The 23,828-nt window shown below is 37.4% G+C and overlaps 1 protein-coding gene across 8 annotated transcripts in view; it reads left to right on the top strand.

Moving 5' to 3' along the window:
* ehbp1 (EH domain binding protein 1) overlaps nt 1-23,828 on the top strand; it is a 150,212-nt gene that overhangs the window by 52,724 nt on the left and 73,660 nt on the right. For 4 of the 8 annotated variants that reach the window (XM_051867816.1, XM_051867822.1, XM_051867817.1 and 1 more), the window contains 5 exons: nt 370-462; nt 1,175-1,300; nt 1,777-2,053; nt 4,663-4,894; nt 22,247-22,425. In XM_051867816.1, coding sequence (XP_051723776.1) covers nt 370-462; nt 1,175-1,300; nt 1,777-2,053; nt 4,663-4,894; nt 22,247-22,425 — 907 coding nt within the window. Of the gene's footprint in view, nt 1-369; nt 463-680; nt 974-1,174; nt 1,301-1,776; nt 2,054-4,662; nt 4,895-22,246; nt 22,426-23,828 lie in introns of those variants that run through there. The other 4 variants (XM_051867818.1, XM_051867821.1, XM_051867823.1 and 1 more) reach the window with 2 other exon arrangements.

The raw sequence follows: 23,828 nt of genomic DNA, 5'->3' as shown, positions 1-23,828 counted from the left end.
GAGAGACACCAACACACACACACACACACACACACACACACACACTCAGGTTTGTTTTGCTATCAAAGTGAGGACATTCTATAGGCGTAATGGTTTTTATACTGTACAAACTGTATATTCTATCCCCCTACACTACCCCTACCCCTAAACCTACCCATCACAGAAAACTGTCTGCGTTTTTACATTTTTAATAAATTATTGTTTAGTAACATATTTAATATTTAAAACAGTTTTTAAAGCTGTTTTAAATATGAGGACTCATGAAATGTGTCTCACACACACACACACACACACACGAGTCTGTATGTATTGCATACCTCTGATTTGCATTATACAGGTTTGAGTGAGTATATGTTGTGCTGTTTGCAGAGATTGTGAGGCAGCTGAATGCTCTCAGCTCAATAGATGGAGATCCAGATGACTGCCTAAAGCAAGCAAATAAGCCTGCCTCCTCTTCTGAAGGTCTTTCAGCTTTCACCTTCTTTCATTCTTTTATTCACACTCTATCTCTTTCTTTCTCCTTCTCTCCTTTTTTCCCATCCCTGTGGTTGTACTATGTATTTGAGAATCTGTTAAGTTCATAAATATTTTTTTTCCCCCCACATGCTATATTTTTCTCCTTATTTAGCTTTCTTCATTTGTGATCTTGTGCCCTCGTTCCACTTTCTGCAGTTTGTAGTGAACCCAACTACCCACTGAAAAGCTTTGTTTCCGTGACCATGGAGTTGATGATCCTGGAACACATGTCTTTAAAGATGCCTCTGGTCATGTGGTTGAGAGCTCTGATGGCCTAATATGGGCCAGGGTGCCATGGTGGTGGAGTGAACAGAGACGTCACACCTTTCTTATCACCTCAGAGAGCATTTCACTCTCACACGCTGCACGCACACTGTTTTTTGGCCAGCTGGTTCATGTTGGGAGTAATGGTTCAGAATGAAACCCTACATCGGCTCTTTGGATCTGAAGGATCTTGGTGCGGTTCACTTCAAAGTGCAGATGTCAACAATTTATTTATTTGTTATTTTTTGCCACAGTTTTGCTTTTTTTTTAAAGGTTTCACCTGATAATTCATCTATTCTTCTCGTGGATTGATTTTTTTTTTTTTGGACTGATGAATGATGTTCTCTTTCCCTTTCTCTTCTGTTATCATTGTGGATGGACGTTGACGGTTTAGAGCTGATCAGTAAGTTGAACTTCCTGGATCAGGAGGACCAAGACCAGAGCAACATGAGCTCCAACCCCTTCGATGAACCTAATGACCCGGCTGACCTTAACCCTTTTGGTGACCCGGATGAGGATGGTAAGGAGTGACCCTTGACCCTTTGTATGACCCCTTTGCCCCTTTATCAACAGGGCAGGTTGTACTCATTAACAATCTGAGATGTGTGTTGATGTATTAAGTGAAAAGGGAATGTTTACTGCAGCTGGATTTTGAAAAATCATTAAGATAATATTTAATTATATAAATGCATTTGATAATAAGGATACTTACAATGGAACTGAATCAACACTGAACTGACTTCAGCTGAACAATGACACTATTTTCTTTTTAGAGCTGCTGTACAGCTGAAATGAACTCTGTTTGCATCAATGAATCATTTTTCTGTTATCACTGTAAAGCTGCTTTGAAACAATCTGTATTATATGAAGTGCTATATAAATAAAGGTGACTTGACTTGACTTGAAATTGAAGAAGTGACTTTTATAGTGCTGTAATAATGGGTTTAATTTAGATAATACAGGTGGGGATGTTTTGCATTGCTTGTGTATTTCTAGAACCATCTCCTGAGTCCCATGTGCGGCCCACTATCAAAGATCAGGAGCCTGTGTATGATCAGGACATCTCTTATCCCTCAAACCCATTTGATGAGACTGACACAGACCCGGATCCTTCTCAATATGGGAACCCGTTTGAAGAAGCTGAACCCGAGCCCGAACCCCAGCCTAAAATTTCTCCACCCAGAAGCAGCAAGAGGAAGAACGTCCGGCCAGTGGACATGAGCAAATACCTGTACGCCAACACAACCAGGACAGAGGAGGATGAGCTAGATGAGTAAGTCTAGGAATTCTGGGATACACTATGGGACTATTTTAAGTGATTTATTTTTTAATTGACAAAACATTTCGGTTCAGGAACACACAAAATTTGACCTCTGTTTGCTCTTCTATTGTTCATTAGTAGTACATGAGTGTGTGTGTGTGCATGTGCGTGTGTGTGTATGAGCGAAGGAGAAAAGCACTTGTCGGAAGAGAAGAAAGTGGTGAGCGAGTTCTTTCAGCAGGAACAAGGCGTCTGTTGTTCCCCACATTCTTTGGCCTTGTCTGTTCATCTCTGCATTTCGCTCGTCCCTCACTCACTCACAGTGCTCCAGCAGGGGCACGCGTTTCCAAACCTGACGTTATGTAGAGAAAATGAGAGCAGAAATGGAAAACTTTTTAGAATGACATTTATTTGAAATAGAAATCTATTATAACTAGGGCTGTCGATTTAACGTGTTAATTAGATTCATTAATTACGGTAAAAAATAACGTGTTAAAAAATTAACACATTTAATGCACTGGCCCCGCCCCAGACCTATGTAGGTCATCTGACATTACATACAGTTGTTTGATGACGAATATGATGCAGGGCAACAACTCATTGTGCGATGAAGCCTAAAGAATGCAGTCATAAAGTCCCTAAAATTCAAGATATGGGATCAAGTTTTTGTCTCATATTTAGATCATGTACCACACAAGTAATGAGTGCAATATTACATGTGCTTTTTTTTGTCCTATAGCCTATATAACGAGTGCAATTGCAATTTTATATAATTTTATACAACAGTTCAGTAAATAAGAAGTTAATACTGTTATTTTAGACACAATATTGTCTATTTTGTTCAATTTTGCTAATGAAAATATAAAGACAAAGCAGAACTGTTCATCTCCACGCAATTCACAGAAGTGTTTCATGTCTGAATCCGCGTTTTGAACGAACCGAGTGAAACCAATGATTCCTGACCAAACCGGACCATTCATAAAATACTTGGACTTGAAGCGGCGCTGTGCAGAACGATCGGTGTATGACATCAAAGTACAGCAAGAGAGATTCAGAAGCAAACAGCCGTCTGTTCGCTAATCGCTCTCGCGGTACTTTGATGTCATATACCGATTGGTCTGTGTAGCACTGCTTCAAGTCCACAAGCCTGAAGTGAAGAGAACCATTTAGGCTACTTCACTCCTGAATGAATCAGTCATTTGAATGAGTCGAATGAATGAATGAACGATTTCATGATTAAGACATTTACCGCCACTTACTGGAAGTTTTAGTTTCTTATTTAGAGTCTTAATTTTATTTTTAAAAAATCATTTCGTATTTCCATATTAACAAAAAAAATTAAGGTATAGTTCATCCAAAAATGAACCTCATGGTCCAAAAGTTAATGTGTAAAAAATTCTATGTTAAATCGAATAAAATATTTCTTTCTGGAGCTACTTTTTGTAAGGTCTATTTGATGCTTTACACAATAATGACTTCAGAAGATCTAATTTCTCAGCCAAAATTGATGTACGATTAAATTGCGGTTAATTAGATTAATTAATCGCCACATCATGTAATCAATTAGATTAAAAATTTGAATTGCTTGACAGCCCCATTTCTAACATTATAATTGTCTTTACTGTTACTTTTAATTAATTTAATGCATCCTTGCTGAATAAAAGAATTGTCTTTCAAAAAAAATCTGACTGAAACTTTTGAACTATATATTTATGGTAAATATATTGAAAGACAAAATATATTAAATATATTGTGTGTATATCCTCAAATTTATTTATTTTTCTTAACAAAAAGAAGCTAGAATTTATATAACAGTTTTAAAATGATCATTATTTTTTCCAATTTTGTTTGGTCACAGGATTGGCTTTAGAAGGTTATACTGTACATGAGACATAGTTTTTTTTTTTTTTTTTAACTGATCTGACTGATATTTTCAAATATCTCTAATACCTTCTTTCTAATTTGCTTTCTATTTTTCTTTTTCTGTCTCTCGTCCTCTCTTTCACCTCCAGTTGTTTTGACTGCACTTTCCACTTCTTTCTTTTCTTAACTTGTTTTCATTTCTGTCAGCTCTTTCCTACCTCCTTTCTCACTCTCTCTCTTGCTCTCTGTCTTTGTCCATAAGCTTGGAAGCTTGGGATACTTTGTCTTTAACCTTGTCTTTCAGCTGAATACCTGCTCAGTCTTTTCTCCTCATTGTGTGTGTGTTCATGTATGTGTGTGTGTGTGTGTGTCTGTGATGAGTGATGGACCTTTACACAGCAGTGTGTATTGATGCCAGCGGACGTCTGTGTCCGCCTGTCAGTGAGTTCTCTGACGAGGCCACAGGTCAAAGTTCATAAGATGTGACCTCTGGAGCACCTGGTCCTTCTCGTAGTCAGCAGAGCGTTTTATTGGCTAATAATGTTTGCTGATGCCTCCTTTACCTGAAGACAACCACACACACATGTAACAGACAGACAAGTGGAAAGGTGCAGAAAATCTAAATATTTTAAACTAACAAATTTAATTGGTAATTACATGTTGAATGAACAAAACCACAGATATCCCATTTCTACTGTGATTCACCAATTTGCTTAAGCTTTATTGGCTGATACAACAGATTGTTCTCCTACTCACAGATCAAACCCGTTCTATGAGCCCAGATCCTCCAGCGCAGACAGCAACACCTCTGATATGAACACCAAACGCCGGGCCCCTCAGCCTCCTAGTGTTGGACTCAACCCTGCTGTGGCCCCTGGAGGCCTCGCACCAAAGACTGCAGCTCCTGAAGGAACATCCACTCCACCTGCCATGGCACCCTCAGCTGTCACAGCTGTGATAGGGAGAGAGTTGGCCTCATCCTCGCCTAAAGTAAGTCGTTCTCAACACATTATGACTTTATTTCCAGTAGAGCTGGTCATTGGCATGTTGTTGCGCTATCAATGTGATGCTCTAATAAGCATGAAAAAAAAGTCAATCGAATAGTTGATTTTTATTAGACAACTATTTTTTCTTTAGAATTTTGGTATTGAATGAAATGTATATCAGTTTTTACTGAGCTTGTCAAATTGCATTGTGATGAAATGCCGTCTTAGATTTTGGCCAAAAGGGTAGCTCACAGACCACTCTACCTTTCGGAAAAGGCTTTATGTTGGGGAACTATTAGTCTTTCATTTAAGCCAAGAGTCGACTAAACGCACATTTATATTAATTGAATTACTTAAATATATACTGAGGAAAAAACTAAACCATAATGAGCACTTAATATATATATATAGGCGTAATATAGCCTATTCTGTGCCCAAACGCACACATAAAGCTTGCCGCAAAGCACCGGCAAAAGTAGACTAATGATTATGACCGTGTCGGGGGAAAAAATAGCAAGGAGACATTTTAATTATTTATTAATAAACTACTGTTTTTTGAGTCAGTGTCAGCTGCAAAGATGAAGTTGACGATGCTGACTCGTATAGTATAGTCAGGAGAGAGAATTTTTTTTTTTCGATTTGAATTGGTTTGTTTAAAAGTAGACATTTTAAACTTTCTGTAGATATATTTCTCATGTCTGTGAGGCAAGTAGCCTATATGCTAAGTTTTGTTTCATTTTTGTGATGCGCTCCAGTTCAGGGAGACGGCAGAAAGTGCATCCTGTTTGTTTTCTTTATTTTACAAAGGCACAATGTTTTCTTGTTATTGTGAGTTTACACAAGTAAAAGTAAACCCTTTAGTTTCGAATGATGTATTACTCTTATCTGTATGACAAAAAATGACAGAGTATATAAAGTTGATTCCGCTGTTATTAGAAAAAATGCAAGTGATCATGCCGGCACCTCCATATCATGCAGTAAGCGCGCTAATACTTAAGCTTCCACATTCCGCACAAACACTTGGATATGCGCCTAATAATAGCGCACATTTTATTTTTATTTGCTACTACTTGCATGTTTCAAATGATAATCCATATTTGAGGTCGATGGATGATAGGTGAAGGTTTGAATTTCCTGCCCGACATAGTGTATTTAATAATCTCAGTTTATTACTTAAATTTCAGTTTTAGAAAACTGCCAGCGATGATGTCACTTATATTTGCATACTGACTTGTGATTGTGTGTGACTTGTTTTTTTGTTTTTTTTTTATAGAAAGTAAATTGTAATTTGGGCATGACATTTCCTTCAGGAAAAGGCAAATCTAGTTTTCATTGTCATCTTTACAGGGTCTTTATTTCGGTCACTCTGAAATAACTGTATAATATTATTAAATATTATATAGTTATTAAAAAAGTATGTAGACTGAAATAATTAAGTCACTCATTTTTTCCAACAGTCCCACATCTCTTGTTTTCCCCTTTCATTTTACTTTTTGACATCCAGGACCACTCACTCCATCCCTCTCGTCTGCTTTCTGTCCTCTTCCTGCACGCTTCACTCCGAGCATTTGAATACAGGCATGTATTAGCTGCTCTGTAGGATCGTTATATATGCATTATGATTCTCTTCACTCAATGCTTTAGTGAGTCTAATTAACTGGCTCTGCAGTCCTTCTCTGGCTGAGGGTGTGGGGCGTAGGGTGCAGGGGGCGAAAGGAAGCCCACCGAGTGTGAATGAGAGCAAGGCGTCGGGCTGCTGCAGAGGGGCTTATACATGGCCAGATTAAATCCCCACAGGCCGAGTGTTTTTATTTACGCCTGCGAGTGTGTGCGTTATAATGTAGTCCATATTTAATTATAGCGAGGGGTTTATCACAGCACAGCACTTGTGTGTGTGTCCGCGCCTGAGAAGTCCTGCCCAACTTAAACATTTAATTACCCAAATTCAGTGGCCTGTGAGGAAACACACACACATAGACATCAGGAAAATAAGAACATCTCCTCAGAAACAGGAAGTGGTCCAGGCTTCAGCTCATGGATACATGGATCTGTGCTCCGAATTGCCTAGTGAGTACACCGCTGGACAGATCTGTCCGACTAAAACCAGAGTGATTGGTCCGTCAGAATGATTCTCAGTGTTCGGTTTTGATCAGAGATGTCACATTTCCAGCAGAACCACATTTATTCTGATCATGTGCTCCCTCGATCTCTATCCCACATGCACTTTGTACGGATTATGATTCCATTCTTTCACTGCATGCGGAGGTTGTTTCCTCTGAGTGTGGTGTATGAGATGACCTTAGCATGAAAAAAGTCAAATGGGATTAGCTAGGGACACACACATCCAGAATAAAGATATGGGGAAGCCCAAAGGCCTTGTTTATGACTTTTCTATGTGTGTTTTTGTGTTTGCTGGAGGAACCCCCTCGCACACGCGTAGACCTGAGGTGAGGCAGAAGGTGCAGGTTGAAAAACAAATGAATAGGACACCGCCATAATCTCTGAAAACACAAAATAAATGGAAATGTTGAAGCTATTGAAAGTAGTTTGTGGATTAGAGCAGCCCCGAAGACACGTTCAACAAGGGAATCTGGGGGGCGCACACGGTAATGTCATCATGGTCTTGTAAACACAATCTTCTATAGATTTGAATATTTTCGAAAGGATGCTCCCTTCAGTTCAGCATCATTCTGCTAACATGACCTGATATTTGAGCTTTGCAAATCTCAAAATGAATATATATATATTTTTTTTTCATACTGTACATTTGAATTGATCTAAAGGCACTATATGTAATTTTTCGCTCCTAGAGGTTGCTTATTCAAAACAAAGGCATAGCTTGATGTTGCCTTGATTTCGCGGAATCATGGGAGGTGTTGTCTTCACATATACATCCGGTGGAAAAGATTCCAAAGGGACTCGGGCAGAAATCATATTCATGGATGAGCTAATGTATTAAAGATTTACATGTATTAACATTACTGTAGTATGAAGCAGGGTGTGGCTGAAAGCCACTGGAGATGAATGAGGCCGCTCGAGCAATTGCTAATGAGAGACGAGCGCAACAGAGAGCAGCAGAGCTTTTATTATGCCACAGTCCCCGCTTCTGCTTCTTCCGGTCATGCGGATGTGGGGTAACGAAGCGCTTTTTTTATCATATTAGATACATTTTGTGTGTTGAAAGTTGTTATAATGCTACTCTGTGCGTTCACTCGGCAGATACTGTGAGACACTTGTTGCACATTGCAGTAAGCTAGATCAATATTAGGCATGGTAAAACATGGTACTCATGGTAAATCAATAAAATGATATAAACAATAAGAATAAATGTTTTTAGCTATATAACAATAAGTTTTCTGTTGATGAATGTATCCAAACAGTTGCTTACCTGTCTAATAAAACACATAATATATTAAAGCGTCTTTGGCGTTTCCATGGTTCCTACAAAATAAAACGGGAAATCAAGGATAACGCAGGTATGATGTCATTGATAGGCATTTGACGGTTAAAATTGTCCTGGTTAGAATTTCTCTGGATTTAAACATTCTTGGAAACATTTGAGATAATGTAAGTACACAAGTCAAGAAAATATATAACACTGTTCTAGTGGTTTTTGGATATTTTAATCTAAAAATCTTACATATTGTACCTTTAAAAGTATTTAGATTAAAATGATGATTATTTAAATTAAAATGTTTTCAAATAAATTAGTTTAGCATTTTATTTTTAATTTATTTAGACAATGTTTTGTTTTTGTTTTGTTTTTTTGCTGACAACTTGACATGATTTTGCCTCGCATTAAAGGTGCATTCAGTAGTTCTTTAGCTAGCTGATTTTTCTCAAAAACAATCTATTTTTTAATGTTTAAAACTTTTTAAGTTAGCACCAAACTACTGAAAGTTTGTATTTATTTCTATCCAGATTCATCTAGCTGACTCGCAGGCTTCTTTTGTCTGGTAGCTGCCTCTTTGCATGTAAAAGCGACAGTAAGTTTAGTAATTTTCACATTTTATTTTCAGGGATGGAAAGATCTAGATAAACGTACTTAGCTCTCAAGAACTTTGACATATTAGCATTTGAGGATGCTGTTTTTGAAATGGGTTGAAGAATTAATCTGGACGTATCAAGGAAGAGTGGAATAGGATGTCTTGGGCTGCGAAAGTAGAAAGGGATGTTCTGATTCACTAGTACATCTTTTTCTCCTCCTTTTTTTTATCTCCCTCGTTCCTCTGTCGTCGTTTGTCTTTTCCAGCGAAGCGATTTTACACCTCCCTGCTCTCCCTTTTCTCCTCTCTGTCGTTTAACAGCAGTCTTCCACACAGGGACGCACTGATCTGCGGATTTTCATCAGTTCACGCTTCATAAATTATGGTCTGTATTTTAATATAAAGAAACGGCAAACGCAGTCACTGCAAAGCTCTTTAGATTTACATAAAGCCCTCCGGAGTGAGGCGGTGCCGTCTTTAGGGCTAGTTCTCTCACAACCAAGACGAAAAACTCAAAGTTTTGAGAAAGATGTTAGCAACTTTGTGCAGTCATGTTCACTTTCACTTGGGTTTTATTTTATCTGCCTTTTCCCTCAAAGAATTCGTGACTAAATAATTTAGCGCAGTAACCTTCCATTTTCTCAGTTTTTATAAGTTTATGAAAAGGTTCTGAACTAGTAGAACTAATCACAAGACCAAATTAAATGATGGTGTTCATGACCTGAGAGCCCACAGTGGGAGGGACAGGGCCAGGTTACACTTTCATTACACTTCTTTGTTTTCCACTCCCTCCGTCTGATTCAGACTGCAACATAGATAAATTGAAATTAAAGTGAATTAACATTATTTAATTGAGTTCGCAGATGGCAGTGGCATTTTTTAATTAGTTTGTGTGAACACTGGTGGGTTTTGACTCCACATGGTCATTTCAATGCTTCTGGTTCTTTTTCTCTGTAGTATCAGTGTTTCAATGTTTCAAACCAGGATGAGAAGTTTAACAATAAGAAATTAAAAAGTGCTTTTAAAATTAAGTTGTTCTTTTTAATTATAAATACTGCATTTTATTATTTTTAGTTATTTTGCATATGATAAACACACACACACACACACACATATATATATATATATATATATATATATATATATATACACACACACATATATATATGTATATGTATATGTATGTATGTTTGTTTGTGTATGTGTACTGTATATATAAATGTTTGTTAAAATATTTTATAATTTTTTATATGTATACAGTAGTCAACATTTGAAGTGGACCAAAAAAGTTAATCAAAATTGTCCTAAGAACAACTTTGATGAAAGGTTTTGATCCACTTCAAATGTTGACTACTATATATATATATATATATATATATATATATATGACCCGTGCTGGCAAAATGAGTCGCAATGAGCAAATTTTCAGAAATGAGTTATTGTTATTCTCAAATTCTCTATTAAAAAAAAACTTCAAAATGATGTATGTATAATATTTGTTGGAATCCGACAAAAAATGACTACACTTTTTTTTCGATAGTGATAGTGTCAGTTTTGAAAGTCAATTTTGAGAAAAATTGAGTTAAAGTTTTCTGAAGGTTCTAAAACAAAATCACCTAGCAACCATACCTTAAAATCCCTGTTAATAACACCTAATTTGGCACAAACGAATTCAAAACCCTTATCTATGGGAAAAAAAATATATTCAACGTTTTTTTCCATGATTCCACAATTGTTTGATTAACTTTAATGAAACGTACAGCCTACCTATATTAAGACCTACTGTACCGCACGGATCAGATGTATTTCCCCAACAGTTAAACAAACGTTCACTTAAGACATAACAGATAATGTTTGCGTGAATACTCGCCAATACAAATTTTTTAAAAATACTTTAATTCTGTGTATATGTGTATATCGGGATTGCGCACTGTCTGAGGCGTCTTTGTGCGTGCACATCAGATCTGTCAGTCAGCATGAGTTTGAAAATCACATTTCATTGGTTCAGACTCATACTATCAAACAATTCGCTATGAATATTCAACAGAGTTGGAATGCTGTGCTTTAAAACAAAAGTTGTGCTGAGAGGAAGCGCCAGAAGCAGGCAAAAAATGTCAATCGATCAAAATTGACATTTTTCATGTCATTTATTGCCTGTATCTCAAAATTAGCCTGTGCGCATTCCGACTCATTTTGCCAGCACGGGTCACACGTACATAAATGTATATATATTTCCTCTATCTTGACTGTTAATGACACATTTAAAAAAAAAAAAAAGGCAGCTTCGACTTACAAAAACACACGCCAAGTTTTTTCATGCTCCCCATTTCACCCTGGTCCAGTTACCCCCCTCTGAACCCTGGGCCAAGTCCGAGGGAGCATGGTTAAGCCCAGCTTGAGGCCCGGTTCCGCTCCTGCACATGGACCGCCCGTCCCCTCAGAGAGCTGTGGAGAGGCCACGAAACCCCTACTGACAGAGAGGGCAGTAAGACCCCAATAGTGCCCTCATAATCTGTGAAACTCTACCAGAATAATCTCCCTCAGCCGGCCCTCTGCCGCTGAGTGATGCAGGACAGAACCTGAGAATCTGAGACTCTTTAAGACCTTAAGGCCTTGGGACAGAGAGAGAGAGAGAGAGAGAGAAAGTCTTAGAGCTTTTATCTGTAAAATCACTCCATTTGATGAAAAATATAAATAAAGTGAGGGCTATTTGGGCAGAGAAGGAGAGAGAAAGCATCCTCCTCAAAGTGTCTGTGAAAGACGTTTGTGCTCTAAGAATGTCACAAGCATCAATGTACTGGCTTTACCTCAGGGAAACTTTGTCCAGGTGTGTGTTTTGGCTCAATGTGCCTGTCCTGATCAGATTCTAGGCAAACGTAGAACTTGTTTCCCATCCAAAAGGTTTTGGATGGACCTCATTTACCTCTTAAACGGCTTCTGCATCCCCATCATCGGATCTGTAGCAGTTCACAGCACGGCAGTTAGCATTTCACTGCTTAGAGGGTCCTCGAGCCGTCGGGGCAGGTGTGTGTGAATGTTTTGAGCCCGTTACTGTAATACCACTATCATTATCCTCCTCTCCTGCGTGTGTGTGTATGTGTGTGAGCTCAGTTCATGAGTTAAGCACTTGAAGAGCTCTCCAATACCCACGTTGACTTGCTACACACAGGCTACAAAGCTCTCGGTAATCTTCCTGTTGTAAGTCCTTAGTTTTATCTGCCAGGGATTACACTTCTGGCTTCAGAGAAAGAGAGAGGGAGCACGAGAGGGAGAGAATGAGAAAAAAGGCTGCGAAGAAATGAAAACAAATCTTTAGTGTAATCTCTAGAAAGAATACCTGTTTGAGTGGGGAAGTTGGCCGGCTGCAGATTGACCAAATCGCCTTACTCTGCATGTTTGATGTGAACGAGACAGGTGTGTGTGTGCGTGCGTTTGTTGATTGTATGTGTATGGGAGTGAGTTTGTGTGTGTTCATTTATGTACACAAGGATTGGGAGGGTGTGTGTGAGAGAGAGTGCTGATGAGGTCTGTGTGTGTGTGAGTGAGAGAGGTTTTAAGGCCGAGAGCAGTTTGAATGACATGGTGGAGATGGAGAGAGTAACTTTAGATTAATCTTCTCCTGGTCTCTCCTCTCCTGAAGGTGTGTGGCCTTAAACCCGTTTCAACTGGGAGAACCTTTTACCCACAGTCCTCTGTATACCACCCAGCTTTGATCAATAACGGCCCCTAATTATTACTGGCTCCCACTACCCCTCAACCTCTGCCTTTCAACTTTTAATATCCCTGCCACGCCACACACACATATTATACCCCTTATTGAAATGAAGATGGAATGTGGACCTCTTTGACTGTGTCATATTATTTTTGTATTTTATTTCTTTAGTTGTTTATTTGTAGTTATGTTAGTCAAGGTTAGTTTAACATCATAATTCAGTTTTAAATGACAATTTCCCACCTTTTCTCTGATCCTGTAGACTTAAACTGTTACTGTACCTTTAAGACTTTTACACATAAAAGACCTCTGTTGTGATTGGCTGACCATGGCATACTGGCAAAGTTCACACTGTGTAAATGTCATACACTACCATTCAAGAGTTTGGTGTCAATAAGAGTTAATACTTTTATTCAGCAAGGATGCATGAAGTTGATCAAAAGTGACAGTGAAGACTTTTCATTGTTATGAAAGATTTCTTTTTCAAATAAATGCTGTTTTTTATATTCTTGAATGAATCCAGAAAAACTTTATTATGATTTACACAAAAATATTAAGCAGCACAACCATTTTAAACATTGATAATAATAAGAAATGTTTCTTGAGCACCAAGTCAGCATATTAGAATGATTTCAGAAGGATCATGTGACACTGAAGACTGGAGTAATGATGCTGAAAATTCAGCTTTGCCATTACAGGAATAAATTACATTTTAAAATATATTAAAAATTAAAACCAGTTCTTTTAAATAGTAAAATTTCACAATGTTACATTTTTGATCAAATAAATGCAGCCTTGGTGAGCATAAGAGACTCCTTTTAAAAATGTTAAAAAAAATCTTACAGACCCCAAACTTCTGGTAGTGATAGTGTATGTTAATATGGTTCTGATATCAGTTCAGTGACTCATTCTGCATAAACCATTTTTTGCGTACCTGAGTGGACTAAGGAGGTAGTTTTGAGTCACAAGTTGTGAACATCATGCCTTAACCAGCTGTGATGTTTCCAGCATCAAGTAATTTGTATGTCCACACTGAAACCAAAAATGCTGCACAGTAACAGCCAATCAAAATGTGTTTTGTTTAATATTATGCGGTGCCTGATTTTGGACCACTGAGTGGCAAAATGCAGCAGAATTAATAACCAAACGTTCTGTGTGTATGTATGTGTGACCAACCTTCCCCATGTCTCTGGTGCATGTTTTCAGTCTGTTTGTCCAGTATTGGACTCGTGGGATTGTGAGACTCATTAATGCAGTGTTTTGCAACCTGTTTGATTTAGATTATGTACCAGGCCCATCAAAAAGGTGAATTCATATTCAGATTCATTTTATGGAGATCATTTAGCATTATCATTCATCTTAAAGGGATAGTTCACCCAAAATTTTAAATCGTGTCACCATTTACTCACTTCACTTTCTTTCTTCTGCGGAACACAGAAGATATTTTGAAGAATGTTGTTAAAGGTTTAGTTCACTCAAAAATGAAAATTCTGTCATTAATTACTCGTCGTTCCCGTAAGACTTGTGTTCATCTTCGGAACACAAATGAAGATATTTTTAATGAAAACTGAGAGCTTTCTGTCCCTCCATAGACAGCTACGCGATTACCACTTTGATGCTTCAGAAAGTTCATAAAGAGATCGTAAAACTAATCCATATGAATTGAGCGGTTTAGTCCAAATTTTCTGAAGAGACTCGATAGCTTTATATGATGAACAGATTGAATTTAGGCTTTTATTCACATATAAACATTCATCAACTCGCACATCAGTTATGGTAAACGGAAGCTCAAGCATGTTTGTTTGACGTGTACAAGAACCAATGAGGTTCATTTTTGTGTGTTACAAAAGTCTTACGGGTTTGGAATGACATGAGGGTGAGTAATTCATGACAGAATTTAAATTTTTGGGTTAACTAACCCTTTAAAGTAATAGTTCATTCAAAAATTTAAATTATCTCATAATTTACTCACCCTCAGGCCATCCCAGGTGTATATGACTTTCTCCTTTCAGCCAAACACAATTGGAGTTAAATTATGTAATCGTGTCAGAGGTTACCCTTCCGCCGGAACTCGACTCCCTTGAGATCACGTGTACGGCCTTTGCCAGAAGCCAGTGATTATAGTTTATAAAGATTTTATATATGTATATTTTTCTTACAAAAACCTGTCGCTTCACTTCAGAAGGCATTTTTTAACCCACTGGATTAATTTTATGATGAATGGGTGTACTTTTTGGAGCTTCAAAATCTATTCAGTGCCATTCAGTACAAAACTTGGAATAGCCAGAATATTATTTTATACAACTACGATTGTGTTCGGCTGAAAGAAGAAAGTCATATACACCTAGGATGGCTTGAGGGTGAGTAAATTACGAGATAATTTTCATTCTTGAGTGAACTGTTCCTTTAATTGACTTGCACTATATGGACAAAACGACGCATTCTTCGAAATATCTTCTTTTGTGTTCTACAGTTATAGGTATGGGACAACATGAGGATGAATAAATGATTGGTGAACTATCCATTTTAAGTCATATTTAAGCCAAAATGTGAAGAAAAAAAGACTGCGAGTAGCAAAATATATAGACACGAATTAATAAACTTGGCCACATTACACATTCATTTTTTCTTTCCTTTTAAAGAAACTGGGAAAATATAAGGCATAAATCACTATTAATTATTTTAATTGATTGTTTTTTTTTTTTTTTTCCCTGTTGTATAGGTTCAAAATCCTTTCAAGTACTACCAAGTGTACATGCACCCATGGTTGCGAATCACTGCATTAAATGTGAAGTAAATCTGCTGTTTGTCATGTAGAAAGCTTGTCGTTTTGTTGTCGGTTATGTTTTTATGTCTTTCATTATCTTAAGTGTGCGTCTCGTCTCATCTCTCATGCGTGATGCTGTTTGATGGTGTGAAACATGCCACAGTAAAAGCCTTCCTTCCTGACTCCATCGATCCCGTTTCACACACCGGGCCGACGTATTGACGTGGGCGTGTTTTGATCAAGGCCTCGTTCAGATAGGGGTGACTTTGTAATTATATTCTTTTTAATTGCTTTCGCTTATCAGGGCTCTCATCTGCCAACGAGACCGTACCTCCGCGGACAACGATCTGACGGCGGAGCGGAGCAGAGCACACCTGATGTTTCCCTCTCTTCCTTTCCTCATCCCTCTCCCTCCTTCTTCTTCGCGCAGTATTACTGCTGCTCTGCTCTTAATGAGTTTCCGTGTGCATTGCGGATTCATTGATAAATGACAGCTTTATCAGAGCAGATCGCTGAACTTCGCCTCCTGTAATTTGTTTGTAGAGGAGTGTTGTCTAAAGCAGATTAGCGCTGTATAGATTTAGTTTTTCCTGCTCTACACACCCTCTCATCCCTGCTTTAACTAACAACGCTGCTTTAACACTAAAAAAAAAATCTTTTATATGTTTGTTTTTTTCCTCATGTCTAGATTCACCTCAGTAAGTCACGTTTTTTTTTATAGGGTTTGTTTAGTGTGGCGGTAATTTGAAGGTTGCTGTTAAGTTCTGTGCATACGATTTGCCAGAAATGTTCGCATGTTGATGATGTTTAGTGTTACAGCGATTTGAGTCATTCAGTATGTTTTGTAAACGCCTGCCTCCCTCTATCAGAGAGCTAACCCTGTGCCAGTCGCCTTTTTTGCTTCTAAATACCATTTTTTTGTGTGTGCGTGCGGCTGCGCGCGTGTGCAGGCCTTACTAGATAAAGCTCATTTACACAGTTCTGAGTTTTGGGCTATGCCTCTCCGCCAGTGTTTTCACCGCCTCTAACGTTAGATTACACCACATTACACATGTATAGCACACAAGCGCGTGCGGGAGATTTGCTCTCGATCGTATCCTCCCAAATTTTCTTATGTTCTAGCGAGGGCTGTTGTGTTTAAATTTTTAAAGCCGTGTAGCTTAGCATGGGAAACAGGCCCCGGAAATGTGATTTAGTCATGCTTGCATATTTTGTGTTTTTTGTACAAGGCCCAAAAAACTCCCCCTCAGCCTCAAGCTTAGGCAAATCAACTTAGCTCGTTTCTGTAAGAAAACTTGGTAAGTTTGTAATTTGAAATGATGAAATTCATATGAAAGTGTTGCTGTTTGCAAAAATCTAAGGAAGCGGAACATATGAATGTTTATTAAAGCTACAATCAAAGTTATCTTTTTTTTTTTTTGCAAAATTTGTACATTTCCAATCTGAAAGATCGTATTGTTTTGACGACTTCTTTTATAGATCTTTGTCAGATATGACGATCTCTTCCACTTCAAAACGTTGCACGTCGGAGAGGCCACTGCTTTGTGATTTGAATTTCCATGTGGGCTTCAGTGTTTGCAGTTTTGAAATGACACCATATAATTATAATAGTAATTTGATATTACTTTAATGTCTATAATATGAGTTCCCGTAGCATCATGTTCCGTACGAGTTCTCATTTTTATAATTGAGCTTTTGATGTGGTTCAAAGCAGTTCAACTCATCTTTTACAATTGAATATCCAAGGTAATTGGAAACAATAGTAAAGCCAGGTACGGAGACACACATTTAAGGACAATTTAGTCATTAGATGCAAGGTGCAGTTGAATAATTGAGAAGCAATTACAGGAAGCAAACACACTGGTACAAAACAGTTAATGATAAATAACTGAACACCACTTGGCGAATCAAATGACAAATCGGAACTGATTCTGTGAGACAGCTCTCTAAGATCATAAAACTATTCTGTGTGTGTATAAGAGAGTTTACTGACCTTGTGAATGTGTGTACACAAACACACACATGGCATAGATAGATGCTGCTGGAATTTTAAGTGGATTACAGCTTTTAAAGATTATATGTGTGATTGAAGCTTCCACTGTTTTGGTGCCTTTTTTAGTGCGTGTGTGTGTGTGTGTGTGTGTGTGTGTGTGTGTGTGTGTGTGTGTGTGTGTGTGTGTGTGTGTGTGTGATTGTATCAGTTTAATGAAGTCTTTTTTCCCCCCTCATATTTATGTTGCTGTTCACAGAATTAGTTTGGGCCCTAGAGGTCTATAGGTTAAAATGTTTAGTGTGACAACAGGGAAATGTAATTTTAAGAGCATATTAATGGAATGTACAATGAATGACAGCTTTGAGCATAAGACTGCCGTTCTGATCACATGACCTCTCCTAGTTCCTCTGCCAAACTCTTTTACTCCATCTTCTCTCTCACCCTTCATCTTTCTTACTCTCATTCAACACAGATTAAGTTTTCCCCCTCCTCATCTCCTTTTACCTTCTCCTCCCTCCTCGCCCCTATCCTCCACAGTGTGTCAGGTGTGTGTGTACGTTCGCTGCCATCATGAATAATGAATATCTTTTCTGTCTCCATCTTATTTTTGGCAGATGTTGAAATGCTGCATGATTTTTTTTTTTTTTTTTTTTTTTACCGTTGTTTTTTTTCTCCTTTTTTTTTTTTTTTTTTTTTTTTTTTTGTGTGTGTGTGTTGGATAGCGATGAATACAGCTTCATTTTAATATGTTCTGTTTGTGGGAAGAAACGGCGCTGTAATCCTGTCCTCCAGCGCAGAAACACGCCGCTGCCAATCGTTTATTTTTCTCCTCCTATCCCCACACCCCCTCCCCCCGCGACCGCTGCTCAGGGCAAGACAGCGCTGCGTTTGATAAGTACACGCGCTCTATGTGACACCAGAAATCCCTGTCAGTGTTGTTTCAGTAGACACATGCAGTTTAGAAAGAACATACACTGTGCTTTGAGCTTGTGAATGAAGGCAGAACTTTTACACAGTTTCCGCTTTTTAAACTGTTTTTTTTTTTTTTCGTTTCAGTTTGAATGATGAAGCAATGCTGCATCATCTTAAATCACTGTTATTTTGTGAATGCACTGACATAAAATGTTTCACTATTATTTTTATTGATGTTATTGGGTTAAGCCATTTTTGTTAAAGAACCCAAAATGGAATGATAGTTTTGTTTTATTTTAGACTGTAACAATTCAGATGTTTTGTTGTGGAAGAGTTCAGTGATTTACAGAAGTGTTCAGTAGTTTAACAGTGAACCATGTATTTTATAGTAAAACCGTTAAGGAGTTTATATTAGAACAGCTTAGCAGTTTACATTAAAGGGTTAGTTCACCCAAAAATGAAATTTCTGTCATTAATTACTCACACTCATGTCGTTCCAAACTCGTAAGACCTTCGTTTATCTTCGGAACACAAATTAAGATATTTTTGATGAAATCTGAGAGGTTTTTTTATCTCCCATAGAAAGCAACGCAATTACCACATTCAAGGTCCAGAAAAGTAGTAAAGACATTGTTAAAATAGTCCATGTGACTACAGTGTTTTTTGAAAATTTACAATGATACAGTATAGAAGTTTATCTTTAAAAAGAACAGTTCAGTTTATCTTTAAACAATCAGTCGTTTGTATTTTAACAGTATAGTTTACAATTGAACAGTTTAGCAGTTCACATTTAAAGAATTAAGCAGTTTTTTTTAAATCCATTTACATTAGTACACCGTAAAACCCGATAAGTTACGGTAACTCAAACCATTTAAGGAAACCGATGGCCATAAACCATTTAAGTTTTAAAACTAATAAGTATGAATACTGTAAACTCATATACATTGAGTTAAATTCACTTATATTTTAGTGTTGGTTTAGTCAATCATTAGAGTTTACTCAACTTAAAGATTTTAAGTTTATTTTATTCATTCAGTTTGAATTCATGTAACTACACTGTAAGCCCGAATAAGTTGGCAAAACTCAAAAAATTGAGTCAATCAGTTTAGGTTATATTTAAACAATTCAGTAGTTTAAATTTGAACTGTATCATTTACAATTCAACAGTTTGCCAGTTTACATTTGAAAAATTAATCAGCTTTTGAAATGGTTTACAATAGTACAGTTCAGCAGTTTATATTTAAACAATGCTTATGAATAAGTTCAATAGTTTATATCTGAAACATTTATATATCAAATTTAATAAGTTTACAGTGAGTTGGCCGTTATGTTTGAATCAGTTTGCAGTGGGACAGTTCGGTAGTTTATATCTGATCAGAACACTTTAGTTGTTTATATTTGAACATTACCGTTTACAGTGTAACAGTTCAGCAGTTTACAGTGAATACTTTAGCAAATGTAGCATTTTACCAGATTTTGATTTTTATAATGGATCATATTGACAACATTGAACAGGTAGGCACTCTAGAATCAACAAATTTTTACAGAGGTGGAGGATAAATTAAGTAAGCCATGGTTCCTGAGAGTTTAAACTTGTCTTGGTGTGTCAGTGTTACTGTTTTCCTCCCGCTGTAAAGGTGCCACAGGGTACTGTTAGCCTAAAGAGCCAAGTGCTCCTAAACGGCTGTTGTCTTCTAATTGCTTTAATAGCACCTGGCCGGTAATCCCAGGTAATTATTGAGCTGAAATTAGACAGCTACTTCAAACATCTCTTAAAAGGAGCAAAGACTGCCTCAGGAACTTACAGCTCTCTTATCATGCATGCCGGAAAAGTGACATGGAAAAGTGGTTGCGGGTTTTGCATTTGTGTGGAGCTTAATGTGTTCTTCCCCGCCCCCATGTAGCATGTGTGTGTATGCAGGGAATACTTGCATAGTCCATTTAGTTCATCACGCTTATGCTCTGCTCTAGGTAAATCACTGCTGTTGATCTCTGATTGAATATGAGACCCTTTAATACGAGGAATTCGCTTTTCATAATTAAAAGCAAGCATCATAGTTTGAGGTCACACAACTAATTGGGCCCGTCACAAAAGAAACAACAGTAAAATAAAAGAAAGAATAAAGTTAAACTTAAAAGCTATGATCATCAATAATGTTCTCCTTTAAATGAGGTTCAGACCTTTTTTTCACATAAAATTATACAGCTATTGTTCTTCATTGTGGCATGTTTGTTTGTATTAATTTGTGTTTACTGTTGTGGTAGCATCCTGAGCATTGTTATTAGTCTGTTTGTGTGTGTGCATGTCTTTCTCTAGAGTAAAAAGGCTATTGGAGCCCCAAGGGCCCCTCACTTGACTTTTCTCTCCTGCTCTTTCAAGACAACCTTAACCTTTCAGATTGTGCAGACAGACGTATAAACGCACAAATAACACACTTGCCCTGAGTGGCATTCGTTCGGATCTTAGCATTTAATTATGATAATCTAAGAGGCAAGCATTCAAAGAATTTAAAGGAAGTTGCAACTTCAATGTCTTGCCAATCTACTTAAACCACACATTTAAGATGTCATGGTTCTCTTTATAATATCATTGTTCTTTTAATAGTTTTTTAATTTTGGTCTATAATATACATGAGTCTGCTCTGGGCCCCTCACAAGCATTTTTTTTTTCTGAAAGTCTGTGCGTCCTTGAATCCTCCTGCAGTATCAAATTGTGTCCAAAAGGGGGCGTTGTTAAGCTGCCGTACATGCGTGAAATGTTGACCATCTGATGTATAGCGCTCTTATCAGGGGAATGGCAGAGTCTCTCTTCCTTTGCACACACAGATCCATACAGATACCTGTCCTATGATAATGTATTTCTGCAGGATGAGCACTCTTTTATAACATGTTAGATTTGTATTTAGATGTGGAATCTATCAGGGCTGCAATTCATCAGATAGCTGCAAGTTTTGTCTCAGGCTATTTGATTATTGTTATTAAAAAGTTATTGTGAGAGGAAAAATGCGAGCGTGTGCACCGCAGAATATGAATTTCAAGCGATATGTATCCGTAACGCGGCGTCTCCATTTTTAACGGGATTATGTCCGAAAGTGGCCAGGCTCCCGGTGCGAAGGGGTTCCTGCCGCTTTGTGTTTCTGGATTTGCGGGATTAGAATTCTCGTTCCTCCGTTTAGTTGGACTCTTAATCCAGACTGATACAGCTTCAAAGGCTGGTCTTTATTAATCATGTGTTTACATTATCCATGGTCATACACTCCTTACAGACCAAAGCTCTCATTAGAACGAGCATGTAAGTCTTTTGTGTGCATTTTTCTGTGTGTGTGTGTGTGTGTGTGTGTGTTTGTTCAAATTAGACAGAGGGTTTCAACAGAGGCGACTTTTAACAAAGCTAAGCTTACAAAGCTAATTGGAGAGAGATGGCTTGGATCTGATGTTCTTGATTGGAATTTAAGGATTTATGAAGAAAAGAGGGACAATAAGAGGGTTGTGTGTATGTGTGTGAGAGTGAATAAATGTGTGTATTTGAAAAATAGTCAAGGCTTGGACTAAATGAGTTTGAGGGTGTGATTTGGTGTTCAGTTATGTTTCCGTATAATTACAAGTGTGTTTTTATAATCGCTTTCCCTTTTCTGCATTTATTATGCAACACGTTGCTATTGTGTATAATGAAAATGAAAAGAAAAACAAGGAAAGTTTATTACGTTTGTTTGTTTGTCTGGAGGTACATTGACAAGATTAGCCTGGCAAATGCATTTTTGGGACACAGTTTTGCATGTTCATGAGTATTAATTTGGTTGTGCTCAATTGTTTGAATATATTTATTTGTTTAATATATATTTTAATGTATTTCTTTTACTGTTCTGATAATTTGTCAAAACTGACATGTAATTAATTTATTTATTGTAAGTAATTTTAATTTCAATAACATACACCAATCTCTCTTTTTCTACGCCCTTCCCTCTCTCTTTTTTTTTTTTCTTTAGCCCAGTCCAATCCCCAGTCCTATTCTTGGAGGGAGGCCGAATGCAAGTCAGTCCCTATTGGCGTGGTGTCGTGAGGTCACAAAAAACTACAGAGGCGTCAAAATCACCAACTTTACCACTTCCTGGAGGAATGGACTGGCATTTTGTGCCCTTTTACACCACTTCAGACCTGACTTTATGTAAGCCATGCATGTACATGACAATACACACTCTTACACCAGCCTCAACAGACACAAGAGTGCTTCAGTCAGCACCTGGGGGGGGGGGACACACAACTTACCCCACTGTAAAGGGAGAGTTTGCCCAAAAATGAAAAAGGTCATACCTTTCAGGAACCATAATGACAGAAATTTCATTTTTGAGTGAACTTGTTGTGTTATGTCAAGAAGTAAGTTGACTATTAGTTGACAACTAAAACACCTTTTAGCCCACAGCTACCATTTGCGAAATGCTTCAAGATTAATCTTGAATCTTAATCTATATGGCTTTATACACTGCCAATTCAATAAAATGGAAAATATATATTTTTAAACATATAAGATAGATAGATAGATAAATAAATTTATTTTATCTACCATGTCGTAAATTTACTTTAACATGCACTTTTTATCCTTAAAAAGTCACTCTTATGTGCATCTCTGAATCACATTGACAAAAATGACAGTATGCACAGTTTATTAGATTAAGGGGGTGACAATTTACCTACTGACACATATTACACCAGTCTCTCCTATAGATAACCTAACATATAGTAACTGCTGCTCACAGTCTCTTGAATAAACAGTACTGAGTTTTTCCAAAAAAATTGTTGCCTTATGGCACTTTGGAGATTCACAGTTTTTTATTGATTGTTCTTTTTAATATTAACCCATTTTCAGCTGTTGCCTTTGATCAAAATAATCATCAGATGACTCAATAACCTTTATATAATTGATAGTGACAACCCTAAACTCCATGTATACACAACTCACTTTATTCACCTCTTACTTTCTCTCTCTCTTCCTGTGAGAATCTCACTCTGTGTGGGGGGTCTAATATGGTTTATGATGGAGAGTTTTTAATCCCTCTGTCTTATTTCTGAACATTTCTGTGTTTGGTCTCATCAGGAATGACTCAAATCCTCCTTAATTACGACACTTACAGCAGATTCATCACCGTGATGACAGCGCCACGGCCAACCACCCTCTGGGTTTAGCATACGCTAAAGTGTCAGGAATCTGGCCGTCTATTTAAGGAAGAGATTGACTGATTTATTATCTGTTACTTTTATGAAACATTTTACATTAATTGGCATGTATCAAGACATTTTTACCTTTTCTCTGTACTTTTCACACAGACTATTCACACTGGCCTTTAGTGACAACCTGCATTTAAAATGTTCCTTGTTTGCTAAATGCATTGTCATATTGTTAATCAGTGACCATTATTCTAAAGAAAAAAGAATCAAATCTCAGTAAATAAACTTTACAGTATTACCAGCTGAACATGCAGTTTAACTGGATGTGTTTATAAATGCCGTTTCATGTGGAGAAATGCTTCAAAGGGCTTTTAAAACATATTGTGCCCTAAGGGACAGTATCCA

This window comes from Ctenopharyngodon idella, chromosome 17 (genome assembly GCF_019924925.1).
Source record: "Ctenopharyngodon idella isolate HZGC_01 chromosome 17, HZGC01, whole genome shotgun sequence".
NCBI lineage: Eukaryota > Metazoa > Chordata > Actinopteri > Cypriniformes > Xenocyprididae > Ctenopharyngodon > Ctenopharyngodon idella.
This window is presented reverse-complemented; position numbering and strand designations above follow the sequence as displayed.